This window comes from Heterocephalus glaber, unplaced genomic scaffold, assembly GCF_053883595.1.
Source record: "Heterocephalus glaber isolate CG9 unplaced genomic scaffold, H.glaber_assembly_v1.0 deba00001461, whole genome shotgun sequence".
Lineage (NCBI taxonomy): Eukaryota > Metazoa > Chordata > Mammalia > Rodentia > Bathyergidae > Heterocephalus > Heterocephalus glaber.
In genome coordinates this window covers 20059247-20080549 of record NW_028258308.1, presented here as the reverse complement: position 1 = coordinate 20080549, position 21303 = coordinate 20059247, and the positions used below count along the sequence as shown (strand labels likewise).

The following is a 21303-nucleotide window of genomic DNA, read 5'->3' as shown; positions in this document are numbered from 1 at the left end:
TAAATAAATCTCAGGCACCAATGAACATAACAGAGGCTTGGTCCAAATGGAGCTTACTGTTTGTTTCTCATCTTTTCCTTTTAGCTAAAGTGGTGGATCTTGATCCCTGTCTTTCCAAGAAACCTCTAGAGGAAAAGCCTTCACAGCCATACAGTGCCCGGGAGAGCCTGTCTGAAGTGCAGTCCCTTAGCTCCTTCCAGTCTGAATCGTGTGATGACAATGGTGAGTACCAGAACATTGAAGTGCTGAGTGCTTGGTGGTTGTGCATGATGCTGTTCACATTATGTTATGTAATAATGTAAATGCGCTAGGTCCCCTAATTAAATTTTTAAATGTTTCCGTATTTCCCTTAGACCACTTTGAAGTGGTATTTGAAGTGTTCTTAATGAATAGATTTTTTAACTGTAGCAAATGAATAGATTTTTTAACTGTAGCAAAATATCTAATAGGGAAGAAAGTATAATTAATTGAAAGACAATTTCTCATTAACTAAACCTGTTACCTTTTTTTGCATAGCAGTAAATGTTATAAAAAGTTTTGTGGGTTTTTCAAAAACCCTTGGAACAACTTTTTTGATCACATAAAATACACATTCATGCACCCTCTCAGGAGAGATGTGATAGTCTGAAATGTACGATTTCAGTGGCACCTTTGGTATTACAAGGTTTTATTTGTCTCTTCCCCCAACCCCACTGCGGCCCCAGCTCCCATTTGGATCAGAGCGTACTGACTGAGAGCACAGTTTAAGAGATTGCTAGTAAGTTTGATTATATTTCTAATGAAGAAGGTTTGACAGTGGGATCCATAACACTGTTGATGTTTATCTGATTTCCCTAGAGTAAATTGCATTGATAACCAGCTTTGCCTTATTAACACATACCAGTATAGATAGTTGTCAAGATTCAGTAACACAATGAAGTAGATTTTTAGTGGAAAATTTTGAATCTCAGAAATTGTAGGTTTAATCATGTTTTGAGGGGTAAAAATATAATGTGTTTACATATTACAGATACTTCATTAGTGCAAAGAAAAAATCCACTACTAATAATTATCAGACGCAGGTTAATATATTCCATAATTGAGAGTAATACAGTGCACAGTACATTGCATCTAGGTAGTTCTTAAGTCCACAGAGTCCATAAGAGAAGAGTGTAGAGCCTTTCTCAAAGTGTGTTCCTTTCATTTCCAGTTACAAGCATGTCACATGTGATATCAAAGTATATCTGTGTTTATTTGTAGTAAAGCAAATTAATATATCTTTGCTTGTTAAATCAACAAAAGCAGAATAGAATTACTCTCATTAGTTTTCATTAAAAGTTTGTATTTTCAGTTTATATAATGATTTACATCTTGGCCCCTAAATGTTCTTCATTAGTACACTTCAGAAATTTTGTCAATTTTTTTTCTTTTTCTAGATCTTTTTGTTGAAACTGCATTCTTCTCTATAATACTTCTAAATGCTTTTAACAAGTTATGGTCAAATTCATTATTAATTTTAGTTGCGAGATAGTACGGTGCAGGGAAAAGACATTTACAATAGTTTTAGTATTTTCTTCTTACCGTGATCAATCATAAAATTAGTCTGTAATAAAAGTCTATGCTTGTATTTTATTGTTTTCTAAGTCTTTTATAGAGTTCAAAACAAATTTAATGGCTCAGAGCAACACAAATAATTATCGTATAGTTCCATAGCTTAGCAGCTTACCACTTGTCTTATGGGACTAAAATCATGGTGTCAGTAGAATTGTGTTTCTCTTTAGAAGTTTTGGGGGGAAGAAATCGCTTTCCTTCTTTTTCCAGGTTCTAGAGATGGCTTCTTCATCTTTCAAAGTCAGCAACATTGTATTTCACTATTTATCTGTAGGCATAGTCATAGCTTCATCCAACCACAGGCAGGAAAGATTCTTCTCTTTAAAAAAAAAGTCCCTTGTCAATTCATCTGGTTCACCCAGAGCATTTCAGGAAGGTCTCTCCTCTTCCTCAGGTCCTTAACTGGATCCTGTCAGTAAAGTCCCTTTTGTGGTAACATAATCATATGTTCCCAGAATCTGAATGTGGGCAGCTTTTAGAGCCATCTCTTCATTTTCCCTGCACCCACATATTTATCTTGTATAGATTGTTTAAAAACAGTCTAACACACAGATGAAAAAGGAATTTATACAGGAAGTACCCAGATAATCTATACTATGCTAGTATTAGCTCACCAGCAATCAGTTTATCTGCTAAAAGACAAGAAATTTGGGGTGAGAGAGAAAACAGAGCCAAAACCAGTTTTGTATTCGCATTGCATATGTATCTCCTTAAATCCGCCCCCGCCCCCGGTTCCCCACACCAGAGTTTCTAAACAAGTAGCCCTGGATTGAGCCTTGAGAATTTGAGGTTTTAACAAGTTTCCATTTAATTCTGTTATTCCCACTGTAGGAATCACAAATTGAGAACTCTAAAGCTCAGTGGGTCCTTTTTGCTAGGCCATGTTTGCTGTCAAGATGTAAGTGTACAAGTTTTTCAAATATAAAGTCATTGCCCATGAGACATTAAAAGAATTGTTTTGTCCCAACACAATCCATAATTATAATTGTAAAAAAAAAGTATAGCTAAAAATTATCCTAAATTCTAGTAAGCCATGGTTACTTTATTATTTTGATTAATAATAGCAAGTATATAGCTTGATTTGAAAAGTCTGAGATCTGACTACAGAGGTCATGGATAATTACGTTATATGGTTGTATTTAAGCATTAATTTCAGATTTTTAAGTTATAGAGCAGAAATTGCTAGTACTAAGATTTTACTTCATGCACTGATTTCTAACTAAGATTTTCCTAATTGACTCCTTTTGTGCCTTTTTACAAGCTTCCATAGTGACTGTAATACACCTTGTCAATGATGTAGTTGACACAGTGAACAAAGAAGGTATAGTCATATAAATGGTTTTGCTTTGTATTTGTGTTTTGCAGTGACTATGTCACTGGAGAGTATTGTGCTTTTGCCAGCTGTAATGTTATAAAAACTAGTTTGTGGTTTGGAGAGGTTCAGTATATTTAAGTTGTGATGGTGTGTATATTCATAATGCAGGTTTATCGCAAAAATATTTCTATGTATGCTGTGTTGTATTTTTTGTTGTTGTTGTTTTTTTCCACTCATAGTATTTTATGCTGACATTAGATAACCTATAGGATCTCAAGAATTTATCTTTAAGTGGTACAGTGCTAAGAATTAATTCAAAAATAATTTTACCTACCTAAAACTTATAATACAAAAAACCCTGTATGAACAAGAATAAGACTAAATATCATAAAGCTTTTATAATGACCTAAAACTGACTCTTGACTTTGGTTTTTTTCCCCGAATCTTGCCAAAGAAAATGGTAGAATATGGAAGAAGGTACATTTTAATGTTTGATTTAGTAAAATTATTTAATGTGAAGCTTTATCTCTTCAAAAGTAGAAGAAAAGACATTGACCACCCCTTCGATGTATTAGTCCTTTATTCATTGCAATTAGATTAATCGCAAGCCAAAGGCACAGGCTAGTAGTTTTCGAACTACAGTATAATAGAAATCAGGTCAGCTGGAGGAGAATGAAGAGCCTGATTGCTGGTTCCCCACATCAGAGTTTCTAAACAAGTAGGCCTGGGTTGAGCCTTGAGAATTTGAGGTTTTAACAAGTTCCCATTTAATTCTCATATTCCCAGTGTACAAATCACGGGTTGAGAACTGTAAAGCTCAGTGGGTCTTTTTGCTAGGCCACTTTTGCTGTCAAGATGTGGATATTAAGATCTAGGTAGGAGAATGCTTTCCTGCCAGATTTGATAGTAAGAGGAAGGGTCAAAGTGTTGTTACAGTTACCAGTGAATCTTACTTATTTTTTTAAGAAGTACCATATTTTTTTTTCTTAGTGAATCAGAAAGCTATCTTTATTTACTAGTGAATTTTAGTTTTAACATGATGACATTCCAGCATTATTGATGGAGTTTAAAGAAGCAGCATTTAAACAGTTTCTTCATTGCAATGTCCACTGGGGGGAAAATATTGGTTTTGTATCTTAAGAAGTATAAATCTAATTTAAAGCTGAAAGCTAGCTTAAATTTTAAGGTCATCAACTGACTGTTTAGTAACAAGTTATCAATCCTCACTTTTAAAGGAATACTACATTTTTAGTACACTAAGAAAAGTTCAACAGATGTTTCCTAAATACTAGTTTATTCGTTTTTAAGAACCATCAGTCTTTTAAGTTTTTAAAAGAGACAGCAATCACATACTTTCTTCCAAAACAGTTTATTACATGAGTTTTCAAGAGCATTAGAATGCATAGAAAGCATTGTTTTATTTAAAAAATCACTGACATGCCTGTATTTCGACCATAATTACTACTTTTACAAGTATCAGTGTACCTAACAGTGCCTGCCCTACATTTGTCTTGTTTAATCCTCATGACAACTCTGGGATTTTCACCCTCTTTTCAGAGAGAAAACTTGAAGCTTAGCCTGCATAAGTGTCCATGACCCTGAGATTTACATGCGCTTCCATTGACGTAGTGCCTTGAGTTCTGTGTATAAATGAGAGCCCTGAGAGAGCAAGTGTAGTGACAGATTTGGGCGGAGGGGATAACGACTAAGTGTAGCTACTGATCTCTAGGGAAAGGTTAGCTGTAAATGCACAATCATCATCAGAGTGGATAGGGTTGGGAGAGATGTTTAGCTTTTAGTTATCTGTGTCTATGTTTGTTTGTAAGTTTTGTACTTTGAAAGGTGAGGATGTGCTGTAAAGTATGTGTACATTATGTATATGTATTTGGATTAGCACCTGAGAAACCTGATGAATTTGTTTTATTAGAGCTTGTGGATTTTAATTATTCCAAAGAAAACTCTTATGTTTTCAGGTTTAGATCATCAGAAACAAGGAAAATAAAATATTTGAGTCCTTTCAAAGTCTCTTCGTCATCATCACTCATCTTTGTCTTGTGTTTCTAGATCCCATTTTATTTGTACTACATAAGTTTCTCAGCCATTTGGAATTTTTATGGAGAATAGCATAAAGACATACTATACGGCTGACTGGGCCTTTACAAAGAGTTTACATTGTACTGTGTGCTTACCTTTGTTGCCTTTTCAGCTGTCTGTTTTAATTATCAATGTTTTCTTTTCTTTCTACTCTGCCTCCAAAAGAATCTTTGGCTGCTCCTGACCTCAGCAAATCAAGAGGTGACTTATGCATGCCAGTTGTTCATTGATAATCACTAAAAGCATTTGGTAATGATTCGCCCTCAGTGCTGACTTGCTTTGCTTGGTCGCTCAGTGTTTGCAGCACCAAACAAGTCCCTGGTTGTTGTGCACTGGATTTGAAGCACATCTCACCTAACCTTTTCCTGCCTGTCAAAGGATTTTTAAAATCCTAAGAAGAAAAAAAAACTGTCCTGAAATTGGGAGGTTTTTTTTTAAAGTAATGACACAATCTAAAATGATTTTTGATCCATTTTCAAAGCATAAAGATTGTTGTTGCTGTTGTTGTTGTTGTTGTTATTGTCTATCAAAAACTTTTGTATTTTCCAACCCTTGTTTGGTTGTATTCTGCTTGATTTGGAAGCATGCTTTGAAATATATCTGTCTAAAGATAATTTGTTGTTTTAGGAATTTAAGGAAAGGATATTCCAGCAGAAACTGTATGTAACATCTAAATTGCATGCATTTTTCTACAGACAATTCAGATCACCTTTACAGCTTGCCTTCTGTTAAATATTACGCTTACTATGTTATTATAAAGAAAGTTTACTCTCTAAATTTTAACATTAAAGGTTACTTTTAGTATTTTAACAAGTCATGTTAATTAGTATTTTATTTAATGACACATCAAGTACAGATCAAGTAACATTTGATATTTTACTCAGTGGAGACTTCTTTGTGAAAAGACTAAACTTAGTAACTAATGTCTTAGGATTGAACTAAATACTTTCTTCATATAGCGCAGTAAGTTGTAAGTGACAGAAGGAATGGTGAAAAGGTAATTTGAATTGTCTATAGAAAAGTGCATGTAATTTAGATGCTACAGACTGCTTCTGTTGGAATTTGTTTCCTTTCCTTAAATGTTAGGTGTGTACTAAAACTGCAAGTTCCAAAGTGATGAGCTTTGAACAAAAACATGTGCATCTTTGTGTCTCTGATACACCAGACTCTCTTTTCCAAGGCACGGAAATTTAGGATAAGACACACTGAAATTTCTTGTTCTCTCCCTACCCAGGGTACCATTGGGACACATCAGATTGGATGCCAAGTGTCCCTCTGCCAGACATACAGGAATTCCCCAATTACGAGGTGATTGACGAGCACACTCCCCTGTACTCAGCAGATCCAAATGCCATTGATACCGATTATTACCCTGGAGGTTATGATATTGAAAGTGATTTTCCACCACCACCAGAAGACTTTCCTGCACCTGATGAGCTGCCACCCTTGCCTCCGGAATTCAGTGATCAATTTGAGTCTATACACTCACCTAGAAACATGCCTGCTGCAGGTAGCTTGGGGTCTTCATCCAGAAATCGGCAGAGGTTCAACTTGAATCAGTATCTGCCCAACTTCTATTCAGTTGATATGTCTGAACCTCAAAAAAAAGGCACTGGTGAGAATAATACTTGTAGAGAACCTTATGCCCCTTACCCTCCAGGGTATCAGAGAAACTTTGACGCTTCCACTGTAGAAAACATGCCCATGTCTGTGTACGCTTCCACAGCTTCCTGCTCAGATGTGTCAGCGTGCTGTGAAGTGGAGTCTGAGGTCATGATGAGTGACTATGAGAGTGGAGACGATGGCCACTTTGAAGAAGTGACAATTCCTCCACTGGATTCCCAGCAACATACGGAAGTCTGACGCTCAAACTCCCCCCCAAAGTGCCTGGACTTTAATGGACCTAGAAATTATATCAATAATCTGCATTGTTCTTTGCAGCAGTTCTTAAGCGCTTCTTTTCAGTGAGCTAAAATGGGCATGGGTGCACTGAATCACGCGCCTCTTGATATGTTAGCCATTTCCAGTGTCCTAACCTACTGTAATTGGTGAGATTCTCATTGGCTGTGTCATTTTTGAACATCTTTTTGTATTTACATTTGTCTGTGTTAAAATAATGAAACAAAAATCAGTCCTACCATCTTGTTAGCATGATTCATGTATTTATATAGATTTATTTTAATTTTTTGTCTTTTTTTGTAAATTTAATGTACAGATTTGATTTTTCATAGTTTTAACTAGATTTTCAAGATATTTTGTGCATTTGTTTTCAGCTGGATTTGGATGGTGTTAGTGTCATGATCTAGCACCCTGATTTTAATATAACCAGGGTTTCACTGTATGTTCTTTTCCACTGAAGTATGACATTTCATTAACACATTTCGGTATAATCGTTTATTTCTAGCTGTACATATAGGAAGAGGAACGATCTGATACATGCACATGTATTAAATGGGTTGCTGTATTTCAGAATTATAAACATTTTTCATTATTGGAAAGTGTAATGGGGACCTTCTGCATACCTGTTTAGAACCAAAACCACCATGACACAGTTTTTATAGTGTCTGTATATTTGTGATGCAATGGTCTTGTAAAGGTTTTTACTGAAAACTACCATTAGCCAATCTTTCTTACTGACAATAAATTATTAATAAAAAACTTTAGCTTTGATGCGTGTTTTTCCTTTCCATTTATATTCTTGTTCAGGATTTAGCTGGTGAATTGAGATGGAAGGATGGCTATGAAAAGTGTAAAAAGCCACTTTCCAGTTGCTAACCAGGCAGTACTTACAGATGTAGTCACTAGGTGGCAGTAGATGGCTATTAAAATGTAATTTACAATAAATATTTTCTAAAATTTAACATTTTTCTTTTATACATTTTAAATCTGTCAGTACTTTCTAGCCATAACTTAAAAGCGTCTATGTTTTTCATTTTTTGAGTGATTTGTCAAAAACAAAGTCATTATAAAGCATTTTATCTTTCTGTTGTCAAAAACGTACACTTCTGTGTGTTTTCACTGAAACCTAAAAACTACTTTCTCTGCATCTTTAATACAGTTGACACCCGTCCATTCTTGCAACAGATATTTACAGAGTACTGTGTAACAATCATTGTGATATGAATTATCAACAATGAGGCTTTCTTAAAATTTAAGAAAGACATTTTTAAGTGCAGGCCTTACTTATTTTTATCAGATGATATGTGTGTATATAAAAAGAGTTGCCATGTATAACAAAACAGTCTCATGAATTCGACTGTTAATCATTTACAACTCTTTAAGCTGTTTTTTCTCATTCTTTCATATTCCCAAAAGTATGTACAGTATTGTCATTTCTTGAGTCACTGAATTTAGAAATTACCTCCTGACTATGATAGTAGAGGGAGACCAAGCTTCCATTACTCTTGTTGTCTTTCCATTTTCAGTTAATCCACAGATAGTATTTTCATTACTTTAATTATGTTAAGTATTCTCTTCTGAACCAAGAAGTATACGTTTATTTCCATTTACTTTGCAACTTCTACATTCTTAAGCAGTTGACCTAATTTTTTTACTGATTGTTTTTTAAACTTTTGGCCATTTATTCAAAGCATATATTTTAGTCACCTACTACATATCATTCTATACAAACAGACAGAATTTCTCTGCCTTCTTGGAGCTTACATTTGGTGGGGCAAGTTGATGGTCAATAAATAAATATAATAGTGAAAAGAATAATGAGTACAAAGAAAATCTTGGATTAGAGAAACAATGTGTGTGGTGGGGGAAGGAAAGATGTGTGAACATTTTGAGACAGCCTTCATGACAAGCTGTTATTCGAAATTGATCAGGAGGAAGGTATATGGCTCTGAGGAATGCAAATTCCAGGCAGAGATAAGAGTTGTAGCTATATAGAATATGCTTTATACAGGCTCTAATTTAGGATTATGAATAGAAAGTCAGAGGGGGGAAAAAAGAAGTGTGGGCTCCTCTTTGTACATTGTCAAAACAATTAGAAAATCTGTCATTCATGAAGCCCTTCTACCTGATGGCCAATCTACAATGATTGTTGTCTTGAATGTCTACAGTTGTCCTGGAATTTTTTCCTTTGTTGTCATCCTGAATGTTCCCTCACCCTGGACTCTTATCTTTCTCTTGGCTTAACTTTTGATAGAGCACATTCTAGTTATTTTCTGAGGATTTATGAGAGGTAACTTTTTGTATTTCTTTATATTTTTTGAAAATGTTTTTATTGTGCTATCACACTTGATTAATAGATTGGTTATAGCATTCTGTCTGTTTTTTAGGTAAGTTTTCTTCAGATTTTTAGTTATTGAGCCATGCTCTTTTCTAGCTTCCAGTGTTACCATTGAGTTGCCCATTCCTATTCCCAGATCATTATTTGTGACCTAATATTCTCACATTTTTTGGGATATTCGTTTTAGAACATTCTTTTTTCTCTCCAAGCTGGTGAGGTTTCCTAGTGATGTATCTTGGTGTGGGCCTTTTCTTCTTCATTGTATTGATACTCTGCTTTCATTACAGAAATCCACATTTTGGAGAATGTTCTTGTATTATTTCTCTGTTAATTTTATGCCCTCTGTATTCTCAATTTTCTCTCAGACTCGAGCTATTTGACTTATTAAATTCATCCTCTGTTTTCTGATTGAATTTCTGTTATCCATCATGGTTTTTCAGTTTTACTTTCTAGAAGCTCCTTTTCCATCTTTATCTTCTATTCATTGTGCTAAACTTGGGCTGGGGATTTAGCTCAGTGGTTCCACCGCCTGTCTTGTAAGCGCAAGGTCCCGAGTTTGATCCCCTGTACCAAAAAAAAAATTTAATTTTTAAGAGTTTGGCCCTTTTCTGATTGTTCAAATCAGAGGCAGTTGTTTCTATTTGGATCCCTAGTATCTCATTTTTGTTCTTGTAGTATTTTTAAAGTAATCTCTTGCTCACTTTTTTGAGCTTTTTAAAAATATTCTTTTGATCTTGAAATTATTTTCACGTTGGAAGTGTTTTTTCATTTGTATACTTACACATTTTTACCCTTTTACTACTGTATATTGTACAGAACAGTGGGCTTCATTTTGGCATATTCCTACATGCGTATAACATACATACATTGATCATTTCTACCCCCTATTATCTCCCCTTATCTTTCCTTAATTCCTTTCCTCAGATCTAACAGTCTTCCTTCTACTTTTATGTCATGTTTTCAGTTTTTTTCTAGATTCCACATACAAAAGAAAACATACTTGTCTGAGGCTGAATTATTGTACTTGACATGATGCTATCCAGATCCATCCATTTTCCTATAAATGACATGATTTCATCCTTCTCCCCCCCCCCATTAAGTTTATTGGTACATTTTAGGTATACAATACAGTTACATTCATCATTGGGATCTTGTACTATTACATGAGTCTCTTGGTTCTTACTTTTTTCCCCCTTCCCTTGCCCTCTCTTCACCCCCTCCACCCTTCCCTATTTGCAAAGACCTTGTTTCCATTTTTTTCCTCTTCTCATATTTTTTCCTTTCCCTTTTTTCCCTTCCCCTACCCCTCCCAATTCCCCTGCTCTTTTAGACCTTTTCTTCCTGTTACACAATATCAGTTATACATTTTTTAAATTACAATATTAAGATCCAGGAGACATTACCACAGATTTTGCAGAATTTAAAAGGATATACAAAGCATATTACAAAAATCTTTTTTGAAATAAATTTGACAACTTCTAAGAAGTAACTTAGAAGACAAATTAATGAAACTAACTCTGGAGGAAATACAAAATTTGAATAGCACCTATTAAAGAAAGTATATTCCTAGCTTGAAAACCTACCTATATGACAACAGCAGGCTCTTAAACATTTTAACTGATAAACTATATCAAACAAAGCAGAAAAAAGAAGGAACACTTCTCCCCTCATTTTAGGAAATCAACATTGTGCTGTTCCTAAAACTGGATAAAAATAATAGAAGAACAAAGTATAAACATAGATAGAAATTTATTTAACAAAACAAACTCTTAGAAGTCAGGTCTGGCAGTATGTAGAAAGTGGTTTTGTTCTAGAGATGGCAGTGTTGGTTCAGCATTGGAAGATCCACCCCCAAAAGTCATCATTTTAACAGAGGAAAGGAGAAAGCCATATGATTCTGTCACTAGTTGGAGAAAGAGTATTGGACTAAATTCTACAGCTGTTCATGATAAAAGCTATCAGGAGACGAAGTAGAACAGAACCTTCTCAACAAATCAAAGGCATGTACTCCATACTTCCAACAAAAACTCCTTCTATGAATGGAGATGATACAATGCTTTCTCCCTAAAGTGGGGAATAAGGGCATATATGCCTACGCTTCATCTGTCCATTAGACTTTGAAACATAGGTCTAAAACAAAATAGTCTGGCAATAAAATGACACAACTAGGATAGGATTGGCACGGCATAAGCAAAATCTTTATATGTAGATGAAATGATCATCTACAGAGAAAATACTACAAAATCTCTAGGAGCCCCTAGAACTTGTACTTGAATTTAGCAGGATTAGAAAACACAAGGTATATATAAAAATTCAGGTCTGTGTATACTTGCTATAAATGAAGAACGGGATATTGAAATTTTAAAGTTATGTAGGATTACAAAGGACACAAAAAAGCCAAAAACAAAAACAGTGTTGGAAGACGTTTAGCACCCAATTTGAAGACTTCTTCTAAAGCTACAGTAATCAAGGCAGTGTTGGTGTAAGGAAAGACATATAGATCATTTGAATAAAACAGAGAATCTAGAAATAGGACCACACACATATGGTCCACTGAGTTTTGAAAGATTATTTAACATTAGCGTTTTATAGAATATAAACTCGATTCAAGAGCCAAGGAAGAGATGGTGTCTTCAGCAAACGGCACTAGAACACCTGGTATTCATATATAAAAAATTAACCTCAACCCTTTTTTTCCATACATGAAAATAACTTGAAGGGATCTATGAACCTAAATAAGAAAGGCTAAAAGTATAAAACTTTAAGAAGAAATTATAAGGGAAAATATTTATGAATTCAGGGTAGGCAAGAACTACCTAGGATACAAAAACCATGAAGTATAAAAGAAAAAAATTGATGGGATTTCATCAAAATTTAGAACTGTAAATGACATCACTAAAATGAAAAGTCCTTAAACAGACTATATTTACAATGCATATAACCTATGAGCAGAATATATAAAGAATTCTTAGAGCTCATTCATAGACAACCCAATTAAAATGCAGACATAAGAAGATGATAAATAGCCAGTATAGCACAAGGAATGGTGTATAATTCTAGAATCAGAAAAATACTAATCAGTACAATAATAAGATTGAATTATACACTCATTAGGGAGATGAAGTTAAAAGTTTTAAAAGTCTTGTCATGACTTTTTCTTTTTGTTGGATTCTCCCCCTTTGCGTTTAATTTGTCACACCCAATGGATTCATTCTGCTGGGTTTCCTGAGGTTGTGATCCTCATTGTCTTTTCCTAGGGTATTGTCTAAAATTTTTTTGGAGTGCCGGTTTGGTATTCATGAAGTTCCTGAGGTGCTCTTTATCATGAAAGCATCTTATTTCTCCATCCATTTTGAAAGATAGTTTTGCAGGGTACATCAATCTGGGTTGGAGGCTGTTTTCCTTTAGGGCTTGAAATACATCACTCCAAGCTCTTCTTGCCTTGAAGGTTTGCATTGAGAAGTCTTCTCTGATTCTGATGGGCTTTTCTTTGTATGTGATTTGTTTCTTTTCTCTCACTGCTTGTAGAATTTTATTCTTCTGTTGGATTTCTGGAATCCTAACTATTATATGCCTATGTGTAGATTTTTTTGATTAAGGTTAGCTGGAGTCCTATATGCCTCACTTATCTGTATGTCAAGTTCTTTTCCCCTCCTTGGGAAGTTTTCTGCCATCACTTCTGTGAAGAGTATTTTTATGTCATCTGCACTCTCTCCTCCTTCTTCATTGACTCCAGTCAGTCTTATGTTATTCTTCTTTGCATTGTCTAACAGCTGTTGGATTGATTTCTCATGTTTCCTTACAATTTTAAATCAATTTTTCTTTTCCTGGTCACTAATTGCAAGCTCATCTTCTATATGTGAAATTCTATCCTCACATTGGTTCATTCTGCTGTGCAGACTTTCAATGGAGTTTTTAATCTCTTGGAAATCTGTTTGTATCTGTTTTATGGATTCCATTTGTTTCCTATGTTGGGATTCGATCATGTTCCTCAGATCCTCTGTTTTTTTATCTGTGTCCTCTCTAGATTTATTAATCATGTCTTGCACCATGAGCAAAATCTTTGCTGTTATCTGAGTAATTATTTCTGATTTCATTTTTCCCAGATCCTCTTTTGTTGCCAGTACAGAGTCCAGTTGGGTGAGTATCAGATTGTTCCATCTCGTTTCCCTTTGGGGTTTCTGTAGGTGATCCAGAAGTCTGTTTTTGAGGCTTGTTTATGTGTCTTCTCATTTCCACGGGGCGGGGGGATGCTTCTGGCACCCACGCAGCTCACCTTCTCTGCCCTAGGAGCTTGAGATGGCAGCGGGGGAGCTTCCTTCCAGGTGCTGGGACTGGCTGAGCTTCACTGCCCAAGGAGCCTGGAATGGAGACGGGGAGCTTCCTTCTGGGTGCTAGGACTGGCTGCAGTATCTTTTCTAATCTCTGAAAATACTGATAGTAGGGATTTATTTCCTCTCTTTGAGTGTCTACATATCTCTATGTATTTGTGTTTTGTCTTGCTTTGTATCTCTTTCACATTTCACATTTTCTTTCAGTGTCACATATTTTTGACTATACAAGTTATTTTCTAGGAGCAAGGCATGAAAACATTTTTGAGACATTTACAAACAGAATATTTGTCAGTTGATAGAATTATTTTGTATTAAATTCTTTTATTGGTACATTGTAGGAATACAACACAATTACATTTCTCATTGGGAATTGTACCTTTATATAATGCATGTTGGTTCTTATATTTTCCCCATTCCTAGCCCTCCCTTCACGCCCTGCACCCTTCCCTATTTACAAAGACTTTATTTCCATTTTTTCCATTTCTCATCATTTTTTCCTTTCCCTTCTTTTCTTTCCCCTGCCCCTCCCACTACCCCTACCTCTTTGCACCTTTTCTTCCTATTTTACATTATTCATTCTAATCATTGGTACATTTTAGTTATACAATATAATGACATTTATCATTGGAAATTTGCACCTTTACATAGTCTCTCTTGGATCTTATTTTTCACTCTTGCCCAGCTCTCCCTTCAACACCTCCAGTCCTCCCTATTTACAAAGATTATGTTCCTATTTTTCATTTTCTCCTATTAATCCCATTCCCTTTTATCCTTTCCCTTAGTCCTCCCACTTCCTTCCCCTTTGCCCCTTTTCTTCCTATTTCACATTACCTATTATACATTTAGTCCTCATTTACACTTTCAGTTTCTCGCACCAGAGAAACTATTTGGTATTTATACATGTGTGTCCTATTTATTTCACTTAAGAGTATTGCCTCAATGTGCATCCACTTGGCTAAAAATGTCTCTAACTTCTCATTTTTTATGGCTGAGTAGTACTCCATTTTATAAAAAAACCCACATTTTCTTGATCCAGTCTCCAGTTGATGGGCATTTGGGCTGTTTCCAAGTTTTAGCTATTACAAACTGTGCTGTTAATGAACCTGGGTGCACATATGTCACTGTGGTATGATTCTTTCAATTCTTTGGGGAAGATCCACAGCAGTGGAATAGCAGGGTCAAATGGGACTTCCAGTCCTAGTTCTTTGAGGTGTCTCCATACTGATTTCCACAGTGCTTGCACCAGTCTACACGCCCACCAGCAGTGGACCAGGGTTCCTCTTTCCCCACAGCCCCACCAGCATTTGTTATTGGTTGATTTCATGATAGCAGCCATTCTTTCTGGAGTGAAGTGGAATCTCAGTGTTGTTTTCATTTGCATCTCTCGAATGACCAGTGATGTTGAACATTTTTTCATGTATTTATTTGCTATTTCTACTTCTTTGTCTGAGAAATGTCTGTTCATTTCAGATGCCCATTTTTGGATTGGGTCTTTAAATTTGGGAGGTCTGACCTTTGTAAGTTCTTTATAGATTCAAGATAGTAGACCTTTGTCTGAGGAAGAGCAGGTGAAGATTTTTTCCCACATTGTGGTTTGTCTCTTCACACTGCTGGTGGTTTCTGTTGTTGTGAAGAAGCCTTTTAATAAGAAGAGATCCCATTTGTTGATTGTTTGTGCTACTTCACGGGCAACTGAGGTTTTGTTTACAAAATCTTTTCCTACACCGATGTCTTCAAGGGCTCTACCTAACCTCTGTTCCAACTGGTTCAGAGTTTCTATTTTAATATTTAGATCTTTCATCCATTTTGATTTTAGTTTAGTGCATGATGAGAGATATAGGTCTAGTTTTAATCTTTGGCAAGTTGAAGCCCAGTTTTTCCAGCACCATTTATTAAAGAGGCTATCTTTCCTCCAGTGAGGGTGTTTGGCTCCTTTGTCAAAGATGAGATGGCTGAGTGTGTCTGGCGTTGTTTCTGCATCTTCTAATCTGTTCCACTGGTCCTCAAGCCTGTTTCTTTGCCAGTACCATGCTGTTTTTATCACAGTAGCTTTGTAGTAGAGTTGCAGGTTGGGAATTGTGATACCCCCTGCCATGTCTCTGTTACCTAGAATTGCTTTTGCTATTCTGGGTCTCTTCTTGCTCCAAATGAATTTTTAGATTGTTTTCTCGAAGTCTATGAAGCATGCTGCTGGGATCTCAATTGGAATTGCATTAAACCTATATAGCAGTTTTGGAAGTATGGCCATTTTCACTATATTAATCCTTCCTACCCAGAAGCAGGGCATGTCTGTCCATTTTCTGATATCATCTTCAATCTCTCTTTTCAGAGTGCCATAGTTTTCAGAGAAGAGGTCTTTGATTTCTTTCGTTAGGATGATTCCTAGGTATTTCAGTTTTTTGGATGCTATTGTGAAAGGAATTATTTTTCCTATTTCTCAAAGAGTCTGTCATTTGTGTAGAGGAAAGCTATTGATTTTTGTGTGTTGACCTTGTAACCAGCTACTTGACTGAATTTGGTTATTAAGTCTAGAAGACTTTTGGTGGAGTTCTTGGGGTCTTCTATATAGAGTATCATGTCATCTGCAAACAATGCCAGTTTGACTTCTTCATTACCTGTCTTTATTCCTTTTATTTCTTTCTCTTGTCTAATTGCCATGGCTAATGTTTCCAGAACTATATTGAACAAGAGTGGTGATAGTAGACATCTTTGTCTTGTTCCTGATTTTAGTGTGAAGGATTTCAGTTTTTGACCATTTAGTATGATATTGGCTGTTGGTTTTTCATAGATGCCTTCTATCAGTTTGAGGCAGAGACCATCTATTCCAATTTTTTGTAGGGTTTTTATCATAAATGCATATTGGATTTTGTCAAATGCTTTTTCTATGTCTATGGAGATAATCATATGGTTCTTGTCCTTGGCTCTATTGATATCATGTATTTCAATGATTGATTTGCATATATTGAACCATTCCTGCATCCCTAGGTTGAATCCAACTTGATTAGGGTGTATGATCTTCTTGATGATCTTCTGCATTCTGTTTGCCAGTATCTTATTAAGGATTTTTGCATCTATGTTCATTAGTGAGATTGGCCTATAGTTCTCTTTTTCAGTTGGGTCTTTCTGTGCTTTGGGGATCAAGGTGATGCTTGCTTCCAGGAATGAATTTGGGAGTATTGCTTCCCTTTCAATTCTATTGAAGAGTTTAAACAGTAGTGGCAGCAGTTCCTCTCTAAATGTCTTGTAGAATTCAGCAGTGAATCCATCAGGGCCCGGGCTTTTCTTCGTTGATAAGTTTTAATTACATTTTCAACTTCATTGGTTGATATTGGGTTGTTCAGAATTTTTAGGTCTTCTTCGTTGAACTTTGGTAATTCATATGTATCTAGGAATCTGTCCATTTCTTCTGTGTTGTCCGTCTTATTGGCGTATAGGTTCTGGAAGTAGGTATTGATGATCCTCTGGATTTCTGCTGGGCCTGTAGTCATTTCACCCTTTTCATTCCTAATTGCACGGATTTGGGCCTTTTCTTTCCTTTTTCTGACAAGGTGGAATAAAGGTTTGTCAATTTTGTTGATTCATTCCAAGAACCAACTCTTGACTTCATTGACTTTTTGTATTGTTCTCTTAGTCTCCATTGCATTGATTTCTCCTCTGATCTTTATAATTTCCTCCCTTGTATGAACTTTGGGCTTGTCCTGCTCTTCTTTTTCTAGAAGCTTGAGGTTCAGCATCAGGTTGTTTAATTGAGCTCATTCTGTTTTCCTAATATGCATATTCACTGCATTGAATTTCCCTCGTAAGACTTCTTTGTGTCCCATAGATTCTGATATGTTGTATTGTCATTGTCATTTAATTGAAGGAACTGTCTGTTTTCTTCTTTAATTTCCTCTGTGACTCATTGGTTATTCCCAAGTGTGTTGTTCAATTTCCACATGTTTATGAAATTTTTTGAGTTTCTTTTGCTATGGATATCCTCTTTCATCGTACTATGGTCTGATAATATACAGGGGATAGCTTCAATTCCTTTGCACTTACTTAAACATGTTTTATGTGTGAGTATGTGGTCTAGTTTTGAGAATGACCCATGTGCAGCTGAGAAGAATGTGTATTGTGATTTTGTGGGATGGAAGACTCTGTAAACATCTGTTAAGTTCATTTGTTCAAGAGTTCATTTGAGTTCTTGTATTTCATTTCTTATTTTTAGTCTAGTTGATCTATCTATTTGTGACAGTGGGGTGTTGAGGTCCCCCACTACAATTGTATTAGTGCATATATGACTTTTTGTGTCTGTTAGTATTTGTTTTATATAGTTGGGTGCACTAGTGTTTGGTGCATAGATATTTATGATTGTCATCTCTTCCTCTTGGATCTTCGCGTTACAAGGATGTAGTGTCCTTCTTCATCTCTCTTAATCAGTGTTGGTTTGAAATCTACTTGATCTGCCAAGAGGATAGCTACTCCTGGTTTTTTTGGGTTCCTGATGCATGCAGTATTGTTTTCCACCCTTTAACTTTCAGTCTATGAATTTCCTTTTGAATTAAGTGTGTTTCTTGTATGCAGCATATTGTTGGATTTTGCTTCTTGACCCATTCTGCCAGTGTATTTCTTTTGATTGGTGAATTGAGACCATTAACATTGATGGTTAAAACTGAAACGTATTGACTTGTCATTGCCATGAGTTTTTTCTTTTTGTTGGGTTCTCCCCCTTTCCATTTAATTTCTTGTCATGCCAGATGGGTTCATTCTACTTTGCTTCCTGGGGTTGTGATCCTCAATGTCTGTTCCTACGATACTGTGTAAAATTCTTTGGAGTGTTGGTTTGGTATTCTCGAAGTTCCTAAGGTGCTCTTTGTCATGAAAGTATCTTATTTCTCCATCAATTCTGAAAGATAGTTTTGCAGGGTACATCAATCTGGGTTAGAGACTGTTTTCTTTTAGGGCTTGAAATATGTCACTCCAAGCTCTTCTTGCCTTGATGGTTTGTGTTGAGAAGTCTGCTGTGATTCTGATGGGCTTTCCTTTGTATGTGATTTGTTTCTTTTCTCTGACTGCTTGGAGAACTTTGTTCTCCTGTTGTGTTTCTGGAATCTTAACAATTATATGCCTATGTGTAGATTTTTTTTGATCAAGGCTATTTGGAGTCCTATATGCCTCACTTATCTGTATGTCAAGCTCTTTTCCCCTGCTTGGGAAGTTTTCTGCCAATATTTCTGTGAAGAGATTTTTTATGTCATCTGCACTCTCTCCTGTTTCTTCATTGAGCCCAATCAGTCTTATGTTATTCTTCTTTGCATCATCTAGCAGCTGCTGGATTGATTTCTCATGTTCCCTTATAATTTTGAAGCAATTTTTCTTCTCCTGGTCACTAATTGCAATCTTATCTTCTATATCTGAAATTCTGTCCTCACATTGGCTCATTCTGCTGTGTAGACTTTCAGTGGAGTTTTTCATGTCCTGGAAATCTATTTGCATCTGTTTTATGGATTCCATTTGTTTCTTATGTTGGGAGTCCATCATGTTCCTGAGCTCCTCTCTAGATTTATTAATCATGTCTTGCACTAGGGGCACAATTTCTCCTGTTATCTGAGAAATTATTTCTGATTTCATTTTTTCCAGATCCCCTTTTGTTGGCAGTTCAGTGGGTCCAGGTGGTTGAGTATCAGAGTGTTCCATCTCATTTCCCTTTGGGGTTGCTGTAGGTGATCTGGAAGTCTGGTTTTGAGACTTCTTTATGTGTTTTCTCATTTCGACTGGGGTGGTGGGCTGTTAGCACCTGCACAGATTACCTCCTCTGAGCTGGGTGAGGTGGGACAGGGGCCGGGAGCAGCGGTAGGGATGGTGACCCAAAAGCCCTTTCCTGTGGGCTGGGAGCAGCAGGAGGGATGGTGGCCAGGAAACCCCTTCCCTTTTACCAGTAGCAGTGGGATGGTGGCTCCGAAGCCCCTCCCTCTGAGCCGGGAGAGGTGGGAGGGATGGTGGCCCAGAAGCCCCTTCCTTTGGGCCAGGAGCAGCGGGACAGAAGGTGGCCCAAAAGCCCTTTCCTCTGGGCTGGGAGCAGTGGGAGTGATGGTGACTGGGAAGCCCCTTCCTCTTGACCAGGAGCAGTGGGAAGATGGCTCAGAAGCCCCTACCTCTGGGCCGGGAGCAGTGGGACTCAGTACCTTGGTCTGGTGGTCTGGTGTCCTCTGTGTCTTTGTAGTGTGGAATCAGGTGGCTGCCTGTCTGCAGCGGGTGATTCGGTGTCTTCTGTGCAACTCAGAACCTCGGGAGGGCATGCACAGACCTGCCTGTCTGTAGCGGGCTGATTCAGCATGTGTTTCCCAGGACTGGGGACCTCAGTGGGGTGTGGGCAGACCAGCCTGTCTGCAGAGAGGTGATTCGGTGTCTTCTGCATGACTCAGGACCTTGGTAGGGCGTGCACAGACCTGCCTGTCTGCAGCGGGCTGATTCGTCATGTTCTGTGTGACTCAGGACCTAGGTAGGGCATGGGCAGACCTGCCTGTCTGCAGCGGGCTGATTCGGTGTGTGTTCTGTGTGACTGGAGTTGATAGAATTGTTATAGCACATTGTGTTCAATATAGCTTTTCCACTAGTCATCTCCAAACATCAGTAACTAAGGGTCCCTCAAAGGTCTCCCAGTTTCCTGCCTTGGTGGTCAGGAGGGCTCTTGAGAAGTATTAGCCTGTCTACTGATATTCTGATGTATACCAAGAGCAAGGAGTTGAGAATCTCATGTAATTCCCTATTTCTAGTAATTCTTCATCCCAGTACTCCAGTATGTTTTATTTCATCCAAATCTAAAGCAATCATAAAATAGCCACCAGCCTCCTGAGGGGAAAGAGTGGTAGGGTAAGAAGAAAGTCATCAGCTTTTCTAGTGTGGAGCCTGAGGATTGAGCATGCTAAGCACAGACTTTCCCAAGTCCTTCAGATAAATTACTGCATCTTAGCCCTGCCTGCTGCTATTCCTAGGACAACTAGCTCTGAGTATCTCAAGAGTGTCCTGGGGCACTACGGCTGTGCTTCATTGGATGCACCAATCAGGCAATTCAGCTGTAATTAACTCTGTGTCACTTAGTCATTTCCTAATCCTTCATCTGTTCTTTGTTTTACAAACACTCATTTGAATTTCCTGTCTGCTATTATCTCTTTTCTCATTGTCTTTGTTCTGTGGAGTAATAAATTTTGTAGACCATTATTTTTATTTAAGAGTTTGAAGTTGGAGAAAAGAAGTGTGTGTGGAAGAACAAACTTTTTACTTTAACAAAAAGCATTATTTGTTATTTACTGACAAGTTTAGAAACCTTTAATATGAATCCCAATTCATTTTAGATTATGACTTTAAATGAAACAAAATTTATAACAACATACAGGATTTTAAAAGAAGAAATAATAATGGATGTAGAAAAGAAAACAAATATTGGGGTATCAGCTGGGCTACCCACAAAAAATGTAAAATTGGGGTGAAATAAATGATTGTCTAAGAAGCATAAATTAGGATATTGTTCCTGCAAAATTTAGAAATTTGAATAGTACATTTATAGTAAAATAAATGTTCTTTAATTTTAATTGCTCAAATATTATATAATCTATGTATTCTCTTTGGAACAAATTTGAACATACAAATAAAATATTTTTTACTACAATCTAATGCAAACACTTTCCCCCTTCTTAATAAACATGGGAAGGGATGAAAAGGCAACAAAACACTTCCCAAAACCCCTAACTCCA

At 36.6% G+C, this 21303-nt stretch overlaps 1 protein-coding gene across 11 annotated transcripts in view; it reads left to right on the top strand.

Annotated features, from left to right (window-relative positions):
* The window catches only part of Fat1 (FAT atypical cadherin 1), a 123410-nt gene extending 115741 nt beyond the window's left edge, over window positions 1-7669 (top strand). For 4 of the 11 annotated variants that reach the window (XM_087217144.1, XM_021265067.2, XM_087217143.1 and 1 more), the window contains 4 exons: window positions 85-222; window positions 2852-2911; window positions 5165-5200; window positions 6234-7669. In XM_087217144.1, coding sequence (XP_087073270.1) covers window positions 85-222; window positions 2852-2911; window positions 5165-5200; window positions 6234-6862 — 863 coding nt within the window. In that variant the 3' untranslated portion in view covers window positions 6863-7669. Of the gene's footprint in view, window positions 1-84; window positions 223-704; window positions 758-2851; window positions 2912-3359; window positions 3383-5164; window positions 5201-6233 lie in introns of all 11 variants that reach the window. The other 7 variants (XM_087217148.1, XM_087217146.1, XM_021265070.2 and 4 more) reach the window with 5 other exon arrangements.
* Window positions 7670-21303: the final 13634 nt, after the last annotated feature.